We start from the raw sequence: 27,358 nt of genomic DNA on the forward strand, positions 1-27,358 counted from the left end.
ACTATGCACTCGCCGAGTGCCGTTCTAGTCCCTTCATGTTTTTTTTGTTTGTATTTTTTTCCACCCCCTTCTTGCTGCGTTTGATTTTGCAACCCAGTTCTTCTTCACCTACTTTGTCCATCGTTTCTCCCCTTCTCTTACTTCCATTATCCTCAGTGTCTCTTTGTTGGTTCCCTCTACCTTGCCTTTGCTGTTTTCCCTTTCCACTGTATTTCCAAAAGAGAAAGGTGTACAAATAAAATGTTATGAAAGCATAAAAGTGACATGCTAACCAGGCAGATATCGTGTAACTTTTATTTGCAAAGACTAAAGGGTTCTGTATGCTCAAAATTTTCACATACTGGAAAAGCTTCAGTTAAGACAGGTTGTTATATATATATATATATATATATATATATATATATATATATATATATATATATATATATATATATATATATATATATATATATATATATATAACTGCTGCCATCCACAGTTCATTTCCTTTAAATTACATGTGTAGCTACTGTTCACATACTCACAAGGTCGCTAAAAGTTACATCAAATGTCATAAGAAAATATCTAAAAACACAAACAAACAAAAATTAAGCAAGCACGGATAAGATTTGTCATGAGCAACATGAATGGGATATAAAGGGAGTCAAAATGAGGGAGGGTATGAAGTGGACAAACAGCCAGGACAAAGACAAAATAGGAAATGTTTCTTGGTTTTAATGTTTGTTTGTTTGTTTTTTGCCTAAATGAAATGTTATTAAAGCAAATGCAAACAGCAAACCACACAGTGGGCAAAAACAGCACAAAGGAAATGAGATCTTTACATACACGGCTGCACAGCGCAGTGATCGGTTTGTTTTTATTTAACAGATTAACAGTGGACGGAGGGGTATGGGTAGGGCGGGGGGCTATGCAGTTTTTATCTTGTACATGTATGTTGATATTGGGATTCTGGAAGGGATCAGTGAGGATATATTGTGAAGAATGAGTCATAAAAAAAAATTAAAAGCAAGTGGGATTGCAATGAAGCAGAATGAGCAAAATAAAAAATAAAAAATAAAAATTAACGGAAGGACGAGAGGGCAGAAGGGCTTGAAAACTAACGAACACTGATAAGTAAGTCAGAAGAGGTGTGAAAGTTTGGATGTCTGGCAAAGAGCGAGGTTTTTTGAGAGGTTGAGTAAAGAGCAAGATCCAGGAGTTTGAGGAAAGAGCTAATTTTGGGCGGGCTGGCAGAGAGCGAGGGTCAGGCAGTTGAATAATAAGTCATGGTCATATCAGGATAAACAGAGATACAAAAGTCGGAAAAGGGTGACAAAAGCATGGAGATCAATGAAAGCACAGGCCAGGTAACTCAGTAAGGTCAAGGAAAGGTGCATAATTTCATAAGAAGAGCAAGGACAGGGTGAATGGGAAGGGCGAACACTTTAACCTTCGTTCTCTCAAATCTTTCATTTCCCAGCCACAATTGTTTTTCCAACCAACTGCCCAATCTTCCTCCCTTCCCCAATTTTTGATCCGGACATTCCGTGCTCTTTCCTGTGGTATCTGCTGTCTTTCATTCATTCCGTTCTCTGCAATGAATCCTTCTCATCAACAACTTCCTGAACCCCCAATTTGGAGGGGCTAAAGAGAAAACAAATGGAAGGGTCAAAGTCGAGGAAAAATGGAAGGTCAGAAAACAGGAAAAATGGAGGGTCAGGGACCAAGAAGAATGGAAGGGCGAGGACCAAAGCAACGAGTCACATGAACATCAAAAGCAGGTGAGGTCAAATAAGGGTGGCAATAATGGCTGGGGAGCATAGGGGATGAAGAATATGGCCAGGATTGGAGGGGGAAGGGGAAGAGAAGGATGGGGGTGGGTGGTGATGAAAAGGTTCAGCACAGAAAAATGAGGCCAAAATCAGCTGTTGTAAAACGAAAAAAGTTGTACTAATTGCAGTGGGTAGTGAACAGCTGCAGAGCGTGAGCAACAAGTTACAAGAACACAATCAAGCACTTGTCTTACCAGCTGTTGAGAGAGTGTGGCACTTGGCCTGTTGTCATTAGACACTGCAAACAAGTTGAGCTTGCTGAGCGGGCTAACCCCCGCTCTTGCAGGGAAAAAGGCCTTAAAATGCCTGTTGTTGTTGTTGTTGTGAAACAAGTTGAGCAAGTGACTGCACGAAGGTAATGTCTGACTTTTGGTTGGGGTTCGGGGTTGAAGGGCGATAGTGGGGAGGGGGGAGAAGGTGAAAGTGCAGGGGGATGCAAAGAGAAATAAGGAAGGCATTGGGGGTGTCAACACCCACAAACCTTACTCGGCTGTAACATAGTCCACTAGATCTTCCACTCCCAGTAGATCGTCTGGATCTTCATCATCATCTCCTCCAGAGCCACCAGCTGCCCGACCCCTAGACCTGGTATTTGACGTACTCACTGTACCCCTGCCTCTGGATTTCCGCTGACCACGCCGTTGGCCCCGACGGGCCAGGCCATGCCTCGCCCGCTCTTGGCCTTCTTGGCCCATATTTTCAGCCTCGGCTGGTTGAGATTCTCTGGGCATTTGCCGCACTTTATTTCGAGCCCGTCGACCTCTGCCAACCCTCTCCACAACATTCTTTTTTTCTTCAACGCCTTTGTCTAATTCGTCATTGTCACAATCTTCTTCATCATCATTTTCCTCTTGCTTTTCCTTTTCCTCTTCCTTTTCCTCTTCCTTTTCATCTTGCTTTTCTTCCTCCTCCTTTTCTTTCTCTTCCTCTTCCTTTTCTTCCTTTTCTTCCTCTTCCTCTAGCTTTTTTTCCTCTCCCTTTTGTTTTTCTTCCTCTTCCTCTTGCTTTTCTTCCTCTTCCTTCTTTTCTTCCTCCTCCTCTTCCTCCCCCTCTTCTTCTTCTTCTTCTTCCTCCTCCTCCTCCTTCTTCTGGTCATCTGAACGCTTTTGTCTCTTCAAATCGCGTCCTTGTCGGGCCTTCCGATACGCTGTACAAAATGACAAAAGTTACACATTACATCACAGAGGACTAAAATGACGAAATAATTGCATAATTAAAGGTAACAGCAATTTCAATAAACATGGGAATTACAAGTTGAAGGACTAAAAAACAAAAATGCACCTCCGACAGCAGCTTTGCGTTTGCGCTCAGAACGTAACTCCTGAGTTGCTTTTTCTTCACTTTCAGAAGTCGCTTCGCTGGCGCTCTCTCGCTCCCGACGTTTAGCCACTCGAGTTCCTGTGCCTCTTCTTCTGTGACGACCTCTGGTGCCGCGAGCTCCTTTGCTGCCATTATCACTGCTGCTACAGCTGCTGCTCACATCACCTGGGTCTGCACATTGCAATCAGAAGAAAAAGACATAAAATGTCATCGCACCTGCCATGGTTTTAATAATTTTGCTGTACGGAATTAAAGGTTGTCAGGCGGCCATCTTTGGTCGGATGACAAAACAAAAATCTGCATATGTATACTCATGTATTTTCCTCTTGCTTTTACCGATGGTACATCATTGGTGATTAACGGAACGTTGTGGTCAAGTTTCATCAGAATTTCATCAAAAACTAGATTGTATTCATGGGATACTTACCCCACACAGTTGACTTGGTGTGAGCCAACTCTTCTGTTTTTTTAAGGGTTTTTTTTTTACCCAATATGGCTGCCAGACCACGTGACCGGTGACATCAGTTAAATTCTCCAATTTATTTGTTGCGTAAATCATGCTGAAGAAATTTCAAACTGTTCGGACTAAGCGTTGTACTTGTCGAATTATGATGTCATAATGAAGGTACCAATGACGTCATCATTAGCAACACTTATTCCCCAGGCGGAGTTCTTTCCAATGAGCCACATTTCAATTTTTTCCATGGAGCGGCTTCGGAGAGATATAGGCCCAAAATTTTTCGGTTTTTCCAAAATGGTGACCATACCATGTGACCTTTGATATCATAATTACCACTAAAACCTGTACACGAGGAACCGCATACGATGGTGAAAATTTTGTGTCAAACGGACCAACGGTTGCCGAGAAAATGATTTTTTAAAATGCAGACATACAACATACGCACATACGCAACCGATCACATAACCCCGCTTTTCACTTCGCGAGCACAGGGTAACTTGGTGGATAAGTTGGTTCAGTGACGAGAACAAGCCGATTCGATTCCGGTTCTGGTCCGGATCCGGATCCAGATCCAGATCCAGATCCAGATCCAGATACGGCCTATCAGTGGGATACAAAACGTAAACTGTTCAGCCTGGCAGAGGTATGCGCTCAACTGGGTGCTGTTCTAGTTTTTATAGTTTCATACATTGGCTCGGTCAAAAGAAAATCTCCATCTTCACAGGCTGACCTTCAGAGGAGGAGGAGTGCTGCGCTTCGCTTTGTCGCTTGCGCAATCGCAGACTCTGCCGCGTTGGCACAGCGCGTGAGCGCTTCTTGCGATGTGCCCGACCGCGGAAAGAACGGCCCTCGTCATCCGAGCTCGCCACACCACTCTTGTCCTCATCTGCTGAAAGGTCCTGTCCATCCTGGTCACTGTTGCTGTTGTGACAGAGGAGCAAGGAGAGGAGGGGCGGGGGTGGTTGGGAGGGGGACGGTTATCTCTGAAAATAGATGATCATTTTGGGGCTTGAAACGGAAACACCTTTACAGTAACAGACGTGCTTGCAACAACCATTCTATGTCAGCTCATGTTTCTTAATTGGAAAACTATCAGACTATCAGATGGGAAAACTATCAGAAAACTAGAAAGCATCTCAAAATGCAGGGCCTGTCTGTATTCACTTTTACTCATTCTTGTCGCCTGACCACAACTAATTCACCAAGTTTCGCCCGAATCCGTCCAGAACTTTTTGAGATATCCTGCTCACAAACAAACAGACAGGGTTGAAAGCATAACCTCAATCCACCTTCGGTGGCGGAGGAAAACATGGGGACACAGGGATACTGCACTGAGGAGTCCCTCTATATAGAGAGACGGGACAACTTGCAATTAGAAGCCATTTTGTTTCCATCGAGCACAGCATACTGAACCTATTTCCATCCATTGTGTTTGAAGCGTAATGTGTCCGTTTTCCAGTCAAACTCTCTCTGCACCCAAAAGGGGGACTCGATGACGTAATTCTTATTTTTCATTCTTCGAACGCATCATAATAAACATACAATCAGACAGGATCGATTTATAACCTTGAAACATATCGCAGAAACCACGACAAAATGAAGTGTAATACGCTGGTAAAGGTTTACACTGACGAGTGCCTAATTTGAGGTGTACAGAGCGAGTGAGTCGAAGAAACACACACAGGTAGTGACAGAATGGAGAAATTCGACAGGAGTGGAAGGAGGAAAGCGAAACACAGATGGAGGCACACCTTTCACGGCAGATGTGCACACCTTCAAGAGACGATATCAATTGTGAATGAACCAAAGAGAGCTGGAGAAGATTGTTGGATTTGTGCTTTGCCTGAAGGCAAGTCATTGGCTGCTTGACAAGGGTTATACTGAGTGGTTTGCCATTGCCTTCCCAGCAGGTAGGCAGGGCAGGAATTTGTAATTTGCTCAGGATGCCGGTGATAGCTCGCCTACTCTTGGCAAAGGACACCGTGATAGACCAACAAATGATAGTAGACGGGACACCCGGCTTAATGGCCATCTGCGGGACGGAGCACACACATTGATGAATCACCTTGCCTGTGAAGCACCTGCATGACAGTCAGTCTATCTAATCTACCCTGGCCTAGCACTGTGGCTCTTGCACTTTATGAAACCTTCCCAGAATCAAAGATGACAATTAAATGATCGTTTTTTAGTTCATTATTCTGTTAAGGCAACATAATCTATGTCCACAAAGTTAATTTAGAGGCAGGGGGGAGAAAAAGGAAATGAAGATGGGCAGATAAATGGAACATGTAAATAAAAAGGTGAAGAGATGAAAGTCAAAAGTGACGGAAATACAGATAGAGAAAGATAGACAGTGGACATGAGGAACGAATGAAGAAAATAAATAATTATGAGGAAAATAATAACAAAATAGTGCTACTGCATTTAAATTGTATTTGGCCATAAAGAAAAAGGGCTTTCTCTCATATTGATGTTTTCATCATACTAGTGAGGTACCCATGCTACGCACGGGTGGGAGGCCAGAAGCAAACAGACAATGCAGAAATGGCGAATGCTAAAGCATGAAACCAATAAATTCCACATTCCTGTAGATGTGTAGCACCTTCAGTCACACGTCAGACATGGACAGTGTTACGGATTCGTCACTTCCGTCGTTGTGGTTTTCATCCACTGTAAGCATTTTTGGTTCCATGTACTATTATTGTTATCGTTTAAGTGAAATGGAGATAGCTGTTTGCAAAAGGTAAAAAATTAGTGTTTTAAAAGAAACCGGAAACCGGATCGAGAGAAAACTGGAGGGAAGAAGAGGAAGAAGAGCAAGAAAAAGCGGGGCAAGTGAGGTCAGGAAGAAAAGCCGGGCTGCTTTGAGGTCTCGAGGAGACGTTGGCGAACGGGGGTCACGAGCGAACTTGAGGTTTCCTGGAAAAGGGATTCCTGTGACAGAGTGGTTATCGCTGTGACAGATAAACCTGCGTGACAGGTTTTGCGGTCGATTCCGAAGAGAATCGTTGTTGGAGTGCAGGTACGCCTCCAGTACGGGCCCGTCGGCCATTTTGCCTCGCTCACGCCATTTCGCATCGCTCCAGTCTTTTCACCGCGCTCCAGCCATTTCACCGCACCCAGCCGTTAGCCTGGTTTGCGTGTGTAACGTGGATTTCGATTGGGAATTTGTGGTTCTCCGTTTGGGAGCCGTTGAACGTTCATACCCGAAGGTGTGATTTCCCAATCACCTTTTGAGGGCACCTTTGCACCTCTTTGGCAGCGTGACTGTCAGCCGAACTGGATTCTGGTCTCGATACGACATTTCTCTTGCAATCACCGGAGCGTGGATCGACTATGGCTTGATGCCGGGACAGAGACTTTGGGAATGTTCTTTTCGCTCACTTGGAGCACAGTGAGTTATATTGTAAGAAACTGATGGTACCATCATAGGAATGATATAATATTTGTTGTACAATTGATTAATATTGTTCTTGTGCTGTTATTCTTGTGTGACCTTAATACAATACTTGTTTTTTGATAACAATTGGTGTGGTTTCACCATTGGTCATTGCCACACAGAGTAACACATCTTTCTGCCGTGACTCCTTTCGGGGCTCGGAGGTACACCATGACCGGGGTTTGGGGAGGAGCACGTAACAACAGCAAGTTCGTGAAGGACTTCCATGAAAAACGTACCCGTTCGCAAACAAACGGGTATGTTCACGTATAGAAACATCGATCCGTGGGTCCGTGGCGAATCTGCATAAGGCGATCCGTGAATTTCATGTTTAGAAAGTAGAAACACTCACGACATTTCGTCATTCACTTGAACTCGATACCTCTTTTTTCATTCAAAACAGCATAACTCCAATCACAAATTAAATAACATTAACATAAAAAATAAACTTTTAACAACAGTCATGACATTAAAAAAATATTTCAATCCTGATGTGAAGTTCCATACGGTTGGGTGAATACAATTATGAATTCAAAATCGTACTTGTATTCACTCAATTCCAATCATCAATTGATACTTTAACAAAACGATTAACACAAAAAACGGTTAACGATTAAACATTACGATTGAATGACGGCTGTATTGGGATATTAATCAAACCCGTGCAAGGCCGTAATCTGTCCACTTCCCAAAAACATAATAACAAGAAGAAAGATAAATCAGAGATTGCAGACCCTCACCAGAATGTGTTTTCGTGGTTTTTAATGCTTTTATGTTAACAAATATGGCGGTAGAACCACGTGACGGATGACGTCATTATTTTCTCCACCAATTTATCCCGAGATGACGCTCAAGAAATTTTATCTTCATCAGATTAAGTTTTGTACTCATCGAATTATGATGTCATAATGGAGGAACCTATGACATCATCATTAACATATGTCATTCCCCATGGAGAGTTCTTTACAATGAGCCATGTCTCACTTTTTTTCTATGCAGCGTTTTCAGAGATACAGAAGTGTTTTGTTTTTCTGTCTTTCTGTCTTTCACGGGGGTCACGAGCGAACTTGAGGTTTCCTGGAAAAGGGATTCCTGTGACAGAGTGGTTATCGCTGTGACAGATAAACCTGCGTGACAGGTTTTGCGGTCGATTCCGAAGAGAATCGTTGTTGGAGTGCAGGTACGCCTCCAGTACGGGCCCGTCGGCCATTTTGCCTCGCTCATGCCATTTCGCATCACTCCAGTCTTTTCACCGCGCTCCAGCCATTTCACCGCACCCAGCCGTTAGCCTGGTTTGCGTGTGTAACGTGGATTTCGATTGGGAATTTGTGGTTCTCCGTTTGGGAGCCGTTGAACGTTCATACCCGAAGGTGTGATTTCCCAATCACCTTTTGAGGGCACCTTTGCACCTCTTTGGCAGCGTGCCAAAATATTTCAATCCTGATGTGTGTCAATCAATGTCAATGTCAATGTCAATCAATGTCAATGTCAATCAATCCTAGCGGCATGCAAACAAAGAAGTCTTTCTGTTTTTCCAAGACGGCACCCGCACCACGTGACCTATGACGTGACCTATGACGATTCCCTTTTGCTTACACGTGCGTGGATATGACGGCTGCCACGGTCATACGGTGCCTGCAGAATTTGTTTTCTATGTTCGGGTATCCGGCCTACGTGCATACCGATCGGGGTGCGGTGTTCCTGTCCCAGGACGTGAGGGGTTACTTGCTCCAAAATAATGTCGCTTCAAGTTACACCACACCGGACAGGCTCCTTGCGAATGGGCAGGTCGAACGCTTCAATGAGATTATATGGAGGGCCGTCATGCTAAGTCTCAGGACCCTCGGCCGTGGCCTCGATAAATGGGCTTGGTTGCTACCTGCGGCGCTGAACTCGATCAGGGCTCTACTATGTACGGCCACCAACCAGACTCCTCACGAGAGACTGTTCCACCACCCTAGAAGCTCGGGTAGTATCCGATCTTTACCCAGTTGGCTCGCTGAGCCGGGGCCGGCCTATCTCAAACGTGCGGTTCGCACAAGCAAGTACGACCCCTTAGTGGATAAGGTGCAGGTACTCCAGGCTAATCCCGAGCATGCTCGCATGATGACGGCAGATGGACGCGAGTCCACTGTCTCCGTACGCCATCTCGCCCCATGTGGGGTCATCGACCCTTATGGGGATATCGACGAACCGATCTACGAGTCTATGGACTCCCCCGAAGCTTCCTCTATGGAACATCTGCCGTCCCTTCCTTCGTCAAATACACCCCTGCATGAAGGCCCTGAGGTGCCCCCTCCGACACCTGCCTCCAGCGGCTACTCCGATGCAGGGGACTCTGGGCTTGGGGAGGCCATACCCGGTAGCTTCCGGACCCGTGCTGGCAGGGTAATTCGCCACCCTGACCGCTACGGATGGACCGACTGACACGTAATGACGTCCCCAATCAATTAATGCTGACGCACGCTCGATTCCTGCCTAGCGGCAGTGTAGTTCTAACGGCGGGGAGAATGTAGTGAAAATGTATATCAAAGTTGCACCCAGGAGTGATGCCCACTTAAACCGCAGAGGGGCGTCTATAAGACCTCGGACGTCCGTGACGCGGAGCCACTCCTGTGACATTTTACGATGACATGTAGTCCTGAACGGTACGTACTCACACATGTATTCTAGGCTTGCTTGCATTGACTAATATAATCGATCCTCCCTATATGATGCCAAGATCCTGATATCTATTGCATGATTGTATTTTGCAGGATGATGCTAAAGATCTGATTGGGATTAAACCTACCTATGGGACAAAGTTGTGGACCTGGTTTATTTTCACAACAAATTCTGCAGGCACCGTATGACCGTGGCAGCCGTCATATCCACGCACGTGTAAGCAAAAGGGAATCGCGAGTACTCATCAACGATTAGTGAGCAGATAACGAGAGTTACTCGACACCGGCAGCGGCCCTTTGAAATCCATTGCCAATCTCTCCCACGGTCTAGTAGCCCTAACCAGCGTCCCCATGGGAGGGTTGTAAAAACGCGGTTTGAGTTCCGCACATATAGCGCAGTCGCGGCAGATCCAGCGGATGTCCTCAATAGAGTACGGCAGATTACCACTACGCACAAAATGAGCGAAACGCGTCACCCCAGGATGACACATAGTGCCGTGCAAAGCGCGCAGACCCTCCAGAATTACGATACCCGCGCACGTAGCCGGCCTCGATAAGGCGTCGGCGACCAGGCTATCCTTCCCCGGGCGATATTTGATGGTGTAGCAGAGCAGAAGTTGGCGAGTTCGATACGCCAGCGAGTGATTTTCTCATTCTTAATGCGTTGAGCATGTAAGGTGTCGTACATGAACGCTACGCTTTGTTGGTCCGTGATGATTTGGAAGCATCGCCCGAGTAAGTACGGTCGCCATCGCCGAATCGACTCAACGATGGCGTACGCTTCCTTTTCGACAGACGAATGCGCTCAGCGGTGAGAGTCGGCGAAAAGAAAGCCACCGGGCGCCCCCCCTGGGAGAGTGTCGCCGCTATCGCATGATCCGAGGCATCACTTTCTAAGACGAAAGATTCGCTCTCGTCAATCGACGCCACAGTGGCGCCAGCGATGTCGGCCTTAAGGCCCCCGAAGGCTGCCAAGGCGGCTGGGCCCATGGGCAACGTGTCGTAGGCCACAAGGGGGCGGAGCTTCGCGGATAAATTTTGCACCCACTTCGAATAGTGGGCGAACAGCCTGAGAGCGCGCTTCAGCGAAGCTCGATCGCGAGGCGGAGCCATATCGAGCAAAGGTCGCAGACGCTCCTTATCTGGAGACACAGAGCCATGGGTCACGGTGTACCCCAGAAGATCTATCGTGCGTAGAGAGTAACGACACTTAGCCTCATTCATGGTGAGGCGATACCTCTGCGCGACCTCGAGGAAGCGCTTCAGATTAGCATCATGATGCCCCTGGTCATACCCACAAACCGTAAGATTGTCCAGATATACAAAAACATCTGTCAAGTTCTCCTTAGTAACGAGGTCGTCCATAGCCCTCTGAAAACAGGCGACCCCGTTCGTCACCCCAAAAGGTAGTCAGGTGAACTGGTATAACCTTTGACCCGATTCAAAGGCGGTATAGATGCGATCAGCCCTAGAGATGGGGATCTGATGATACGCACTACGCAGATCGAGAGTGCTGTAAACTGAGTACTGGGCCACCTGTCGTACCAGCGCGTCCATCCCCGGTAGCGGGTAGGCGTCCAGCTGTGTAAAGCGATTAACCGTCTGTGAATAGTCGATTACCATGCATCGGCGATGGGCTTCACTTCGCACCACTAAGACCTGGGCCCGCCACGGCGACCGGCTAGGTTCTATGATACCCTCCTTTAAGAGCTGGGCCGTTTCTTCCGCAATGAATTGTGCGTCCGCTCGTGAGTAGCGCCGTAATTTCACCGCTACAGGAGTGCAGTCAGTGGTCAGGTTGGGGAACAGCGAAAGAGGCTCAATTTCCATTTTCGCTGGTGCACACACAGTAAGCGTGTCAGTCCCACCGAATTCCATTTCCAAACGTCCATGCCGCTTAAGAAAATCGTGTCCTAACAGAATGTCAGCACATAAAGCAGGCAAGACCATGAGATGTACATCTGGAAACATGCGTCCCTTTATCACAAGTTTCAATCGACATTCCCCTTTTGTGCTGAGCCGAAGCCCCTGGGAGGCCATGAAGATCTGTCGTGTTGTCCCGAGGACCGGCCACCCATGTTTACGCACCAGTCGTTGATCGATAAAACTATCCGTAGACCCCGTGTCGACTGAAGCCCGCGCAAAAATGCCTTCGACCATGAGTGGAATAATGGCCTGAGCAAGGCCAGAATATCCAGCAGGTATTGAGCCATCCGGGCGAAAAGATCGCGCCTCGCGTGTGGAGCCCACGCCGGCTGCAGTTTTCCGGTCATTTGAGCGGCCTCCGGAGGGCCCTCGTGTCAAAGGCATAGTTGGAGCTTCAGGAGCTTGTAGTCCGTACGAGCAGCCGTCAGAGGGCGCTCGTGTCACGCGAGAAGGATCGCAGCCATCTGTAGTTTCACGTGCTGAGGCAAGAGCATGTCGTTCGTACGAGCTGCCGTCAGAGGGCTCTCGTGTCACGTGCATTGTTTGCGTCAAAACGGGAGCTTGTCGTTTGTTTGAGTTGCCTTCGGAGGGCGTTCGGATTCCAGTCAAGGACGGTCGCTCCGCGGTCGGTCGTGTTCGCGCCATTTGTTTTGGCGGCCCGATGTATCTCACCAAGGTCGAGCGTGCAGCCAGAGGCCCACGAGGAGGAGGACCGCTCATCAAAGTCGGGTGAGGCGCCCCGCTCTGTGCTCGGTCTGTTGGCCCGGCGATAAGCCCATTCAAGGTCGCGCGAGCTCGTGTGCCCCGCGCGGTCTTCCGACAGACTTTTGCAAAATGTCCTTTTGTCGAACACAAATGGCATATTGCTTCCCGAGCCGGACACGCTGACCTGGGATGCTGTCGGTTGCCACAGAAGTAACACGTTGCATTTCGTACAGGCCTTGGCCTGGCCGCCGTAGCCGCAGCCAAGCCGGAATCCGAGTCCACCTCGGGAGCGGCCAAGGGCTCCGCTAGCGTGGTCGGGTCCGCTCCCGTACCCTCGGCGGTAGCCCTCTCCGGTCGCGCGAGTTGAGAAGTCCCCGCGACGACCCGTGTGTGGTCATAGGCGGTAGATTGTTCCCGGGCCTCAGTGTAGACGTGAGCCACCCATAGAGCCTCCGCGAACGTCAGGTCAGCTTTCTCCAAAAGTCTGAGCCTGAGAGCAGGAGAGCCGATCACAGAGACGAAAGCGTCTCGGACAAGATCGTCCTGGACTTGCTCGTGAGTGCGGACCTCTTGGGTACTGTCCGCAAGTAGTTGTCGTAGCTCCTGGGCGAAGCGGTCGATCGACTCAGTGGGCTGTTGCCGCCGCTTTGAGAGCAGATACCTGGAGTATACCACGCTCCGTTTCTTAATGTAAATACGCTTTCGCTCCGCCACAGCGGCATCGTACGTCATACATCGTCCAATGCTCCGGTAGACGTGGTGGTCCACTTTAGTCTGCAGAACGTCCAGTTTCGTTTCAGCAGTGGGAGCGGTCTCCTGGGCTTTGAACTGGTTCTCCAGTGTCCTGAGCCAGTGAGTTAACTCCGAGCCCGAATCTGCAGCTTGTGGGTCAGCGCTGAAGGTCGGTACATGGATCATCCTGTGTCCCGCCATTTCCGTAGATCTTGATTGAGATTAAATGTTGTGAAAATAAACCAAGTCCACAACTTTGTCCCATAGGTAGGTTTAATCTCAATCAGATCTTTAGCATCATCCTGCAAAATACAATCATGCAATAGATATCAGGATCTTGGCATCATATAGGGAGGATCGATTATATTAGTCAATGCAAGCAAGCCTAGAATACATGTGCGAGTACGTACCGTTCAGGACTACATGTCATAGTAAAATGTCACAGGAGTGGCTCCGCGTCGCGGACGTCCGAGGTCTTATAGACGCCCCTCTGCGGTTTAAGTGGGCATCACTCCTGGGTTCAACTTTGATATACATTTTCACTACAATCATCTTCATTAAAAAAAATCTACAGGAGGAGGTGCACCTATGGTGAAAATTTCGTGTCAATCGGACCAACGGTTGCAGAGAAAAGCGTTGTTATTCTGTGCAGACAAAGCAGAATACATATTCTGTGCGGACAAACAAACAGACAGACAAACGGACTCAAATGCAATACGCAATACCCTCTCCTCTGGAAAGGGATATAAAAACAAACAAACAAACGTTATGCCCAAGACCCCACACATGTAAAACACGCACTACTCCAACTACACAAGCGAAAAAACACACTTACCCCGTCCACACACACACACACTCTTCCCACTGTGGGGGATGAACTCATAAGATTTTTAGTAACAGTATCACTCAATAAATAAGTTACATCACAAAAACAGAAATGTGCACTTTTTAACCAAAACATGCAAGAATCCAACTAAAAATTCCTCATCTCAACAATAAAAGCCCTAATTTCCTTAGAAGGGATCGGGGGGGGGTGGGGGGGGGGTTAGGTGGGGTTGTTGGGGGAAGAGTGTGGGGGCTGGAGGGGTCCTTTAAATGTAAGCAAATGCATCTTGTACCTCTCTTTGTACTCTTCATCACCACTGTCTTCATCGAAACTGTCCAGAGCGGTCAGCCTGCGTCGGCGATGGCGGGCGGGTGCACGGCGGCGCTTCTTCGTTCCATCTTCCACATCTTCTTTGTCACTCTTTATGACCTCCTTCTCGACCTGCATATCTTCATCACCTGCACTCTGTTTGTCTTTGGTTTCACTCGCAGCGTTCTGGCTGGCTTGCAGGATAGTGGAAATGTCTTTTCCACGATGAGTAGGTGCATCAGCGAGACCATTGCCATGCTCTTCTTCCTCATCGCCTTCTTCCCCTTCAAACTCTTCAGCAGAGACTTCTACAAGGAAAGGACAAATGATGAAAGGTTTTAATTTTTTTTTTTTTTAATATTTATTCCACAGGAACAGGGACCAGGTAGATTAAGGCTTGTCAGTTATATGCCACAGACAAAAAAAATTTTTGGGGGGTGGATTTGGAGCCTGAGGTAGAACCAGGTTTGGAATCTATACAGAGAGGTCACAAAGTCCCTATGCACGCAGTTAGAGTTTAGTTAGAATTTATCTGTATGCTCCCGTCCATTCTCCGCACAAATTTGAATTTTTCTCCGTGTTCTTCTGGACATCTTCTTCCATGTTGAGGGTTGGGGGGTCATAAAAGCAGCTCCTGACAGCTGTTTTGAGGTCTTCAAATGTTGTTAGGTGAAGATGACAAATTTCCTCTTTCACAATGCCCGTTGTCACATGTTGTTAAGTCCAGACTTCGAGGAGGCCACACTATCTCAGATCTACGTCCAATCCATCGTCTACTGAATTTGTCATCGAGATATTCTCTACCTGCGAGAGCAAAATGTGCTGGTGCACCTTCTTGTTGCAGGATAGCTGTTGCCTTGAGACCTCTCTCACACAGTTGTGGAACAAACCACGTCTGAAGTCTCGACCCTCTCACGCAGTTGTGGAACAAACCACATCTGAAGCATTTTCAGATAAGCAGTGTGATTGATACTTGTATCGAAAAAATATGGCCCTATCAAGTGATGTGAAATTTCTGCCCACATCATGACATGAGGAGAATGCTGTTCAATTTCCGCATAAAAATGAGGATTTTCTTTGCACCAAAAAGAAACATTCGTGGATCGATTGCTGAGGTAAATAGCACATTCATCCAGAAAAAAATAAGCTTCGACTTGATTTAATGGTGGGAAATCGCTGCAGAAGAGCCTTGCTCCAAATCAAGTCGAATCAAGGACACTCCCTGTTGAAAAAGCCTTCTTCTCCCATGCCCGCATCGTGTCGCACGTAGGAGCTGGCTTATCGAACCTCTGCAAAAATATTGTCCTTATGTCTTCAGAACTTGCTCCTTCTCGTGCGGGGTCGTGAACCCAAAAACACAAGTAATCAGTTTCTCTTCTATCGTGTACTCACTGGTGTCTGTCATGCTGAAGCCGTACCTGGAAAACAAATAAACCAAATAAGTAACAGAGGACACACTATTATGCATGGGGACTTTGTGGCCAAGAGCTACAACACAGACCTGACCAGAACAGATCAGATCAGAACGGTGGAAATAGAATGGGCGAAATGCCAAAAGCGGGGGCCGAGGGACAAAATAAGCAGACAAACAGCGAATGTGCGGGTAAGGATGAGGGGTGGGGAAGAATGCAGGGCATGGATAAGATGGATACAGAATCAAAATACGAGGGCAGGGGTGGTTTAACGGGTGCAGAAAAGATCATGGATTTGGATGGGGGATGATCTGACAGAGGGATAAGATTGAAGAGGGGACGGGGACGGGGGGGCTGGGAGAGAGAAAGAGGAACAAATTAGTGGAGGTGAGCAGCAATCCTGGATTTAGGTAGTAGGGGTTTGGTGGTGGGCCGCGTGCACCCTGCAGAAACCTGGAGGGGGGGGGGGGGGCAAAGCATGGAAAGAGCAGAGTGGGCAAGACCAGAAAGGAAGCGGGAGAAGACAGAGACCACCGACCTGTCTGCGATGGCCCATAGACTAGTCTTCATCGCCGGAGATTGCAATGATTTTTAATACCTTGGTCTCCTCCACGGCGTCAGGTTGAGCAAGGTGTGTCTCTGACAATTAACAAAATGCAGAATTATTTGTGGCCAATAAATACATGCTGGTGGGTGAGGACAAAAACCATTTCCTTACAGAGATGTCTCAGAAGAATGTCTCAAGCATTACCTACCCAGCGCCTCTCGCATGTCATCCTCGATGGCTTCGTTAATGGCCTCATCAAATTCCTTGTATTGGTAACTGATGCTTTTGCGTGCGCGGCTGGACCGACGTTCCATTCGTTTTCTCCTGCCTTTCTTTCGACACACCTCTTCTCCCGTCTCATCACCTTGGCTCTCACCATCTTCCGTTTTGATAACGTTACGTCCCGCTTTGGAACTATGCTGCACAATACCAGTACAGAAGAGAGCAGCACAAATTAATAAATGTACTACAAACATGTGACCAAAAATTAAAATCCCACAATCTCTCTGAACCCTTTTTATTCCTCAAATCCCTTCCTCAAAGTTTACATAACTTGAGCTGATATCAACCACAGTTGTGTAAAGTTGTGGTGAAGATCAGCTCTGGTGTGTTCACATCTGATCAGTAAGCCCATGATGCTAGGTTCAAATACAGAGTTCATTTTCCATCACCTTGCAATGAATGCATGTTAAAATGTTCCAATGTCTGCACACACAAACACACACACAGACGCGTGTGCGTGCACACATGGAAGAATGTAGGTCAGGATGAAGATGGTGAGGGAGAAAGAGGTTATGAAAGGAGGTGGAAAATGGGTATGAAGGGAGGGAGGAGATGGGTATGAAGGGAGGGAGGAGATGGATATGAAGGAAGGGAGGAAATGGATATGAAGGGAGGAGATGGGTGTGAAGGAAGGGAGGAGGATGAAGAAAGGTTTGTTGGTTTTGTAAAACAGGAAACCATCACAGTTATTTCAGTGCCATCCTGGTTTACGGTACATTTGAGGCAGTGCAGAAGCCACAAAATGGTATTACGGATCTGGTATAGGGGATAAAATTGGGAATAGATTAGGATAGTTATTTCATAGTGCATGTTAGAATAAGTGTGATGTAATGCCCATGAAAGATAATGCGTCGTGCACGTGTTGAGAGCCCTTGTCTCCCCCGCAAAGATGGAGTGTCCTCTGCACGTCCTCTCTGTGTCCTCAGCAGGTTTTCTCCATGTGCTTCAGCTGCTTTTGCCCAGGCCTCAATTTATAAGGAGACAATGCATTGCCCAGGTGTCAGAATCCCCCTCTTGGTTACTCTGGTTTGATCCAAAGGAAAGACTCACTGGAGACGCCAGTGCAGAGATCTTTCATCTGTCTAGCCTTGGCTGGCAACTAATCTTGGAGTGGAGACCTGAAAGGCAAAGAGCCAAATTTGCCGTGCCATGCCCTAATGTCTTTTGGTTGCATTTCCTCTTCCGGGGATTAAGCAGGCATCTCCCTTTAAGCACCCCTCCACCCGAAGCAGCTGCTTCTGCTAGCAGTTAGCACATTTAAGGTTGTTGCGTTAATACACCACCTAACTTGGATGTCGACAGCTGCAAGTTGTACCATCGACTGTCATACGACAGCAGGGCATATCTGACCTGATCTGATTAGACGATTACCGAAAGACTGCGAAGTTGGGAGTTTGACAGATGGCCGGTTCTTTATCCGAGGAGTCTCCCTGAGGTGGTAGGCTTTGTTTTTAATCCCACTGGGTGACTAGCTACCCTCATCTCAGAGGAGGCAGAGGATGCTGGCTCGGGTGGGTTGCGGGTACAGTTGCGGACGACACAGCCATGAACTGGTAGTGCCGGATACACATTACCGATAGCAGGTGGAGGTTTACAAGTCCTGGTATGACAAATAAATATTTTTACCTCTGGATGTTATGTGTTTCATCCCTGTTTGTTTCTCTGCGTGTCCATCTGTGAGCACGATATTTCAAAAGGACTCGGACGAAACTTGGTTAACAAAATGGGGGCGTGACGAGGACTAATGTGTTTGATTTTGGTGAAAATCCACATCCGGCGTATCAGTGGGATACAAAACTTAAACTGTTCAGCCTGGTGGAGGTATGCGCTCTACCGAATGGCATTCTAGTTTGGATGGTGTTATTGTCACCATCGAAAAAAAAAAAATCCAGACAGCAGAGATCTGATCCCAAAACCCACTGAACCACCACCACAGCCACACTTCTCTCACCCTCCCCTCCCCCAACCTCACCACCTCCACCGCATCCCAACTCGCATATCTCACACACCTCTACAAGGATTGCCCAAATTATTGAGGAAGTCCCGATAGCGATTCTAAGAGTTCACAACATGTACCTTCTTTGGAACTGATGTAAGAGTTCATACTTACCACAAAGATATGCACATGAACAATGGGTACAAGGCCAAGATGGAGAACTTGAGTGTACAGTAAATAAGATACAGTCCCAGAAAATTTGGATGCAAACCTCAACGTGCCTCCGGATGAACATACCTTGAGAGGCAAAATGTTTTCACGGCTGATTCCAACGTAGGAGAGACGTTCCTTCCTACCCAGCAAAAGGGAAAAGGGAAGAAGACAATGGGAGAATGGTAAATGAGGGAAAATACAACAACGTGGTGAAAACAAGGGTGAAATATTTCATGTTGGTGTTCCAAAGCATTGTGTGGCTGGGTAGGTGAGGCCGCCGATCAACGATGTTTCCTTAGTTGTGACCTATACTCGATTAAACGATAAAATGTACAATCTGGGATAGAGTCTGAAAAGTTTGAATATTTATTATGATAAGAGATCACTTATTTTCATCCAAACAGCACATAGGCTATGAGCCAGACCCTCCAAATTGACCGGTCGGTACCATACAGATGGAGTAAGGCTCATTGTGATTTTTAGCAAGATATATGTCCCTAGCTATGAAAAAAAAGTGATAGCAGTGTATAACTCTCGGCCATCTCTGTGTTATCACCCGAAATATTATTATACGCCTGCTTCGCTTCGCCAAAAAATGTGATATTTGCTAAAATTGGAATAAATATGTTTTTAAGGACCACAGAGTGCCGAGATCGAGATCGAGATCGTATTTGTTCGAGAGATCATGATAAACCTAGAGTGTGGAGCAAGTTTGCATGCATTGTGAAATATAATGTAGCTGATGTTACAAACCTACTTTAGGATACTAGCTAATACCAAAAATTACACTGAGATACCAAAAGTAGTAGACGAATAAACCTAAAATGTTCAAAAGCTATGTTTCGTTCCAAAATATCAAAATTAGGGTGTATGGTTGAACATATTTTGAACTTTGCCAAAATATGTGCACCAAACAACCACCATATTACAAAGTAATGATATATTCCAATGCAGTGGTTCTTTGCGAAGATTTTGAGGGGTCAAATGTTACTCTGGGAGTTTTCATTTTTGAAATATTGACAAATATGTACAATGTGAATTCTGAACTCGAAGCGATTTCGACCACTTTTTCACTAAATTTAACATATTTTTTGTCATTATATCAATATTTTGATAAATAACCCCCACAAATGTTCTATATTTCTATTACTATATTAGTTGGCATCCAGTATGCAAATTATTGGCACTCTGTGGTCCTTAAAAACATATTTATTCCAATTTTAGCAAATATCACATTTTTTGGCGAAGCGAAGCGGGCGTATAATAATATTTCGGGTGATAACACAGAGATGGCCGAGAGTTATACACTGCTATCACTTTTTTTTCATATCTAGGGACATATATCTTGCTAAAAATCACAATGAGCCTTACTCCATCTGTATGGTACCGACCAACCCCCTTGGCTCATAGCCTAACACTCCACACAAAGTTACAAAAAATGACTTGGGGGGTTAATTATTCATCAGTTATTTCTTAATGAGCATCAGCATAAGTGTTTGTAAATCCCAATTCTCATCGACCAGAATCGGATGCCGGGTTAGCTCGCTGTCACTCCCACTCTCGTCTCGTGTCTGTCTCTTCTCCCCATCTTCCATCCATGTACTTCTTAAATCATCCTGTTGTCCTCTCATCACACCTCAACATGAGGTCCACATGCGTTATGGGACCCTCACATGGGTTTTACAACATGGCGTATACACGTTACCAAGCTGCTGCAGGAGTGCAAGGAAGATTCCAAACGGCTGGGGAGGGGGTGAGGTTGAGGTGGATGAGGGGTCGGGGGGGGGGGGGTGAGGGAGAAGCGCAATCGCCATGCGCATAGTCGGCTCACGGACCAGGATCCCTGAGGCAGTGAGACCTACACATAGTCAGCAGCAAACCTCACACACAGACATGGACCCAAGAGCCAGCCACACACAGCGAGCCCTGAATATCCAAGAGGAATCAGCCTGGGACACCCAATTTTCTCGGCAGCAGCACATGAACAGCCCAAAAGACAGCATGGGATCCCCAGAGAGAGAGCCACACAGTCGGCTGCAGAAAGCCTTGGAGACACAAGGGTGACGTCAGACGGGGAAAGTCGTCAAGACAGCGTCAGACAGGGATTGACCCATGCCACCACTTTGGGCATCTCCAGTCAAGCCTGTGTCGTGCCATGCACGCAGAGCACTTTCGTACATTTTCTTGTGCATCTTGTGTCCCCGGATTTTCTTACAAAATACAAGTTTCGAGTCTATCAGTTCAGCGGTTTGGGAGACGTTTTCTTCCAATATGGCTGCCACACCATGTGACCAATGACGTCATAGTCATCAAGCTTTATTCTGCATTCCCAGTTGGTCATTGGAGTGGAGTTTCACTTCGATCTCCAAAGTGGTGCAGGAGCAGAAAAAAATAAGAAGGGTTTATTCTTTAAAAAATAATGGTTGCCAAATCATGTGACCTATGACATCATAAATGTAAGGTTTTTAAAATAGTTGGGTTGTAGATTAGGTGTATGAAGTTTCACATCTTTAGGATAAGGCATTCGATGAAAACATTTTTGTTTAGTCTACCACTTCATGGATGACGTGATCATAATCATGCTTTTGAATTTTATTATTATCATGCTATAGATACTTTGCATTGCATTACAACTACATATGGGCAGGGTACAGCCCGAAGCACCCCGTGGGGACCTCACTCCCTCTCGTCAAAACTGAAAGTGGGGAATCCGATCGAAGCAAGAGTGGAAATCATTCCATTTATGACGAAACGTCTGATGCCTGACGTGGAGATTGGTTTCTGAGGTTTGGGACATGGAATGTAGGGACAATGACAGGGAGATCGGGAGAAGTGGTGGAAGTATTGGTTAGAAGAAGAGTGGACATATGTTGTGTGCAGGAGACGACATGGAAGGGAAGTGGTGTGAGAATGGTGAAGGGTAGGCAGGAACAGAAATACAAGTTTGTATGGCAAGGATGCCCGGAAGGCGTGCATGGTGTTGGTGTCCTGTTTTCTGAGGAGTTTGTAGACAGCGTGGTGAGTGTGACGAGAGTGAGTGAAAGGTTGATGATGGTGAAAATGATGATTGGAAAGCTCTTGGTAAACGTCATTTCGGGATATGCTCAGCAGATTGGTCGGAGCGATGAAGAGAAGGACAAGTTCTGGTGTGCGATAGAGAAGCTGATGGAAAATGTGAAAGATGAGGACGTTGTTGTGGTAGGAGACCTAAATGGACATGTGGGAAGGAGTATGGATGGTTTTGAGGGAGTTTATGGGGGTTACGGATATGGTGTGATGAATGGAGAAGGTGAAAGGATTTTGGAGTTTGCTGATGGAGCTGATTTGTAATACTCAGTTCCAGAAAGAGGATATTAGCTTGTCACATACACGTCAGGTGGGTCGACGACAACCGTTGACTACCTGATGGTGCGTAGGCGAGATAGGGGGCACCTCCGGGACACAAAGGTGATCCCGGGGGGGGAGGCTGTTTCACAGCACCACTTGGTTGTCTGCGACATAATGGTGAAAGGTGCGACAAGAGCTCGGCGGGTGAAGTACCAACCGAGAATGAAGGTGTGGAGGTTTAAAGAGGTGACGGTGAGGGAGGCATTTAAAAGACTGGCTGAGTAGGGTAGAGGATGATGTGGTTGAGCTTGAAAGTGGTTGGATGTCAATGAAAGATAGTCTGTTGGGAGCCGTGGTGAGGTATGTGGAGGGACAAAAGGACCACCGAGGCACTCGGAAACATGGTGGTGGGATGATGAAGTTGGAAAGAGGATTGACGAGAAGAGGAAGAAGTTCAAGGAGTGGCAGAAGGCGAAGGGTACGGGGGCAGAAAAGGCAGAGCATGAAAGTTATAAGGCAGCCAAGAAGGCTGCAAAGAAAGAGGTAGCAAAGGCGCAGGAGGCATGCAGGAAAATGTTCGGAGAACGCTTGGATTCGGAAGAGGGTCAGAGAGCGGTATTCAGGATTGCAAAGCAGATAGCTAAAGAGAGGTGTGATGTGATGGGGGTGAGTTGCTTGAAGGATGAAGTGGGACACATCGTTGTGGACCCAGATGGAATAAAGGAAGATGGAAGAGATATATCGAAATGCTGTTGAATGCAGAGAATGAATGGGATGGCAACATAGAGAGTAACCCAGTTTTAGGACCGGCAGAGAAGATAACTGAGAAGGAAGTTGAGGAAGCGATAAAAGCAATGAAGAGTAGAAAAGCGGGAGGGCCGACGGGAGTTGTGGGAGATATGTTGAAGGCAGCAGGAAGTTAGGGTGTGAAGAGAATGACAGAGATCTTTAATCTGGTGGTGAAAGAAGGCCGCTTTCCAGTGGTTTGGGAACTGAGTACCCTCGTCCCTCGACACAAGGGGAAAGGTGACCCTCTGGACTGTGGCTCGTATCGAGCGATAAAGTTATTGGAGCATGGAATGAAGGTATTGGAAAGGATGTTGGAGAGGAGGATAAGGAAGAAAGTGAAGATCACCGAAATGCAGTTTGGATTTATGTCAGGAAGAGGAACGACAGACGCGCTTTTTATTGCAAGGCAGTTGCAGGAGAAGTACATGGAGAAGAGTAAGAAGTTGTTTCTTGGGTTTGTTGATCTGGAGAAAGCATTCGATAGGGTTCCACGCGAAGTAGTGACATGGGCATTGAGGAAGTTAGGAGTGGAGGAATGGTTGATCAGAGTGATGATGGCAATGTACGAAAGAGTATGCACAGCTGTAAGGATAAAGGACGGGAACAGTGGTGAGTTTGAGGTGAAGGTGGGAGTGCATCAGGGGTTGGTACTAAGTCCACTACTATTTGTAGCTGTGATGGAAGTGCTGGCTCGGAACGTAAAGGAGGGTTTACTGTGGGAGTTGTTGTATTCAGATGATCTGGTGTTGATTGCAGAAAGTATGGATGGACTGAAGGAGAAGATGAACAAGCAGAAGGAATGTATGGAGACAAAAGGTCTGAAGGTGAATATCGGAAAGACGAAGGTGATTGCAAGTGGTAAAGCATGTGGTGAGGTGGAAAGAACTGGGAAGTGTCCGTGTGCTGTGTGCAGGAAGGGTGTCGGAGTGAACTCCATTCAATGTACAATGTGCGCTGAGTGGGTTCATCGAAAATGTAGTGGTCTGAGAGGGTCATTAACCAGTGTGGCAGCTACATTCAAGTGTAAGGTGTGCACAGAGGGAGCTGCAGATGGAGGTAATGTTTACTTGGATCTTGGAGACCGTGAAGCTGGAAGGTGTGTAAACATTTTGCTACATAGGAGACATGCTGAATGGAGAAGGTGGATCAGACTCGGCAACGGTTGCTCGAGTGAGATGTGCATGGGAGAAGTTTGGGGAACTGAGTGGCGTGCTGACGAGGAGGGGAGTGTTGTTGAAACTGAAGGGAAAGGTGTATGCTGCATGTGTGAGAAGTGTTATGATTTATGGGAGCGAGACATGGGTAATGAACGTAGAGCAGCAACGGAGGCTGGAAATGGTGGAAATGCGAATGGTTCGGTGGATGTGTGGAGTATCGTTGAGAGAGAGGAAGACAAATGATGAATTGCGAAAGATGATGGGAATAGAGCCTGTGATGGATGCTGTGAAGAGGAACAGGTTGAGATGGTTTGGTCATGTGTTGAGGAAGGATGGAAGGGACTGGTTGAGAAGAGTGATGGAAATGAATGTAGAAGGAAGTAGAGGTTGGGGAAGACCGAGAAAGACTTAGCTGAAGGTGGTGGAAGAAGAAATGCGGGCAAGGGGGTTAACAAGGGGAGATGCAGAAAATAGGGCAAAATGGAGAAGATTGTAACGGGGACCGCAAGGCTACCCCCGCTCTAGCAGGGAAAATGGCCTTAAAATGCCTGTTGTTGTTTGTTCTATGCTATAGATACTTTACTTGGCATGTATTTAGCTGCGCCACCAAAGATGGATGGAGGTTATGTTTTCACTCCTGTCTGTTTGTTTGTCCGTTTGTTTGTGAACAAGACATCTCAAAAAGTTGTGGACGGATTCGGACGAAATTTGGCAGAGATGTAGTGTATGTGACAAGGACGAAACGATTCGATTTTGGTGAAGATACAGAATCGGATCCGGTTAATATAATTTTTAAGCGATTCTTCACCATTGGGAGATACGGCCAAAAACGATACATTGCAGGATATCTGAAAAAGTTGTGGACGGATTTGGACGAAACTTGGTGGAGAGGTTGTGTGTGTGACAAGGAAGAATCGATTCACTTTTGGTGAAGATCCGGATCCATAGTCGAATCTTTGAAGTGATTCTTCACCATTGAGTGATCGGGCTAAAACCAACATATAGCAGGATATCTCAAAAAGTTATGGACGGATTTGGACGAATCTTGGTGGACAGGTTGTATGTGTGACAAGGAAGAATCGATTCTATTTTGGTGAAGATCCGGATCCAGAGCCGGCTAGTATAATTTTTTTAATTGATTCTTCACCATTGGGAGATAGGGACAAAAACGATACATACAGCAGGATATCTCAACATGTTGTGGATGGATGATTTTGATTAAATGCGATTCTGGATTGTGATTTTCTGGTCTACTCTGGGATACAAAACGTAAACTGTTCACCTGGCGGAGGTATGCTCTCTACTGAGTGCCATTCTAGTTCTCCATATGCAGTACGCTCCATGAGTATTGGAATGAGTCAAATTTGTTATTATTGCTCTGTACTCAAGAAATTTGGATTCAAGATCAAAAGATGAATATGTGGCAATGGTGCAGAAGACCAGCTTTTTTTTTTGCTTTTTTTTTGTATACTGAATCGAGGCTCGTGAAAGAGCTGACATTTACTTCACAAACAAATCAACCAGACAAACAAAATATATAAAAAGAGGGAGCGGAAGACATGAGAAGGGGAAGCACACAAACACTTGAGAGCACACAACATTTAAGAGCAGGGAGATGTGTGGGAGGGAGCGGGCTTGGGAGAAGTATCAAACACAAGGACACCAAGGACTTCCAGGACAGAAGTTGGTATTTCAAAAAAGTGGAATTGGGGTGAAATTGGGGTGAAATTAGCGGGGGTAGAAAAGATCAAGGTTTTGGATGGGGGAAGATAAGAGATGGTGGTGAACAGCTGTTTTAAAGACCTGGAGGGTGGAGTGGGATTGAAGAGAGCGAGGGAGTTTGCTCCAGAGGCGGGAGAAAAGAGGAATGAAGGAGTGAAGGTGAGCAGAGAGTCTTGATTTTGGCAGTTTAACCATAAGAGGGTTGCAGGCAGATCTTGTGCGACCTGTAGGAATATTTGCGGGACAGAGCCCAGAGAGAGCTGGGGGGGGCAAGGCCAGAGAGGAGTCGGTAGAAGACGGAAAGACCACCAACCTGCCTGCGGTGAGTGAGAGGCCCTTGAAGTTAACTTCATCGCGGGAGATTCCAATGATACTGAATGCTTTGGTTTCAACAGCGTGAAGACGAGCTAGGTGTGAGGCAGGAGAACCAGCCCAGAGGGGAGAGCAGTATTCCATTGAGCTGCGTATGAAAGCCTTGTATGTGGTGAGGAGCTCAGATGTGCCAAGGAAGGACTTCGCACGATGGAGGATGCCGAGTCGGCGACTGGCTTTGGAGGCCAGATTTGAAATGTGGTTTTCCCAGGAAAGATCATGGCAGATAGTGAGACCCAAAAGCTTGAGTGACAGAACTTCTTGGAGAGGATTATTCAGAAAGTGGATGGGAGGGTTGTCCAGTCGGTCTTTTCGGAGAGACATCGTAAGAGTGTGAGATTTGTCAGGATTGAAAGACATGTTCCACTTGTTTGCCCAGTCTGTGATTTTGTCCAGGTCTGCAGAGAGTGAGGAGGGGGCAGACTGCCGATCTGAGGGATGAAGAATGGAGCGATAGAGAGTAGAGTCATCAGCAAAGCGATAGAGAGGCTTTTCAAGAGAGTCAGAGAGATCATTGATGAAGACCAGAAAAAGCACAGGGCCCAGAACACTGCCTTGGGGAACTCCAGCCTGAACAGGAAGAGGAGATGAGAGAAACCCATTCAGGGCCACACGTTGACTACGACTAGAGAGGAAGTCCGCCAGCCATGCGTGGAGATTTCCATGGATACCAAAAGAGGAGAGTTTGGTGAGCAGAGCGGGGTGCCAGACCGTATCGAAGGCACGTGATGTGTCAAGGGAGACAGCTCTAATTTCCTGTTTGGCATTGAGGACCTCCATCCATTGTTGAGAAAGCAGAAGCAGCATGTCCAGAGTAGAGTGACCAGGTCTGAAACCAAATTGATGATCAGAGATCAAGCCATTGGAGAAGAGGAAAGATTTCATATCTGAAGCAATGATGGATTCCATGACTTTGCTGATAATTGGGAGAAGGCTGATTGGTCTGTAGTTGCTGGGATCTGTTTTTGCACCTTTTTTGTGCAAAGCGGTGATGTTGGCAGATTTCCAAGCAGATGGCAGATGACCTTGAGCAAAACAGAGGGTGAAGAGAACAGAGAGAGGGAGTGAAAGAGGGGAAGAACAGGATTTTAGGACCCGTGGGCTGATGCCGTCAGGTCCAGTTGCAGAATCAGAGTCGAGGGTTGACAGAAACTTTTCCACCTTGTCAGGAGGAAAGGACACAGAGTCCAGGAGCAGCTGGGTACGACTGGGTACGGTGGGTACAGAGAGGGATGGGTTTGGGACACAAGATTTAGAGGCAAACACAAGGGTTGAGGCATTCAGCTTTTTCACGTGCGGAGTCAGCCGTGTGGCCGTTTGAGGTGAGGGAGGGGATGGAGGGGGAACAAACACCAGAAACAGATTTGACCAGACGCCACCAGGATTTGGAAGAGGGAGACAGATAAGAGA

The 27,358-nt window shown here is 46.7% G+C and overlaps 1 protein-coding gene across 1 annotated transcript in view; it reads right to left on the reverse strand.

The window, feature by feature from the left end:
• Positions 1–698: 698 nt before the first annotated feature.
• The window catches only part of RSF1 (remodeling and spacing factor 1), a 74,203-nt gene continuing 47,543 nt past the window's right edge, over positions 699–27,358 (reverse strand). The window contains exons 10-15 of the mRNA XM_068116867.2: positions 18,666–18,720; positions 16,359–16,569; positions 14,175–14,499; positions 4,322–4,512; positions 3,093–3,302; positions 699–2,958 (exon numbers count right to left, since the gene is read on the reverse strand). Coding sequence (XP_067972968.2) covers positions 2,294–2,958; positions 3,093–3,302; positions 4,322–4,512; positions 14,175–14,499; positions 16,359–16,569; positions 18,666–18,720 — 1,657 coding nt within the window. The 3' untranslated portion in view covers positions 699–2,293. The remainder of the gene's footprint in view (positions 2,959–3,092; positions 3,303–4,321; positions 4,513–14,174; positions 14,500–16,358; positions 16,570–18,665; positions 18,721–27,358) is intronic.

Source organism: Myxine glutinosa, chromosome 5 (genome assembly GCF_964187855.1).
Source record: "Myxine glutinosa chromosome 5, kmMyxGlut1.1, whole genome shotgun sequence".
NCBI lineage: Eukaryota > Metazoa > Chordata > Myxini > Myxiniformes > Myxinidae > Myxine > Myxine glutinosa.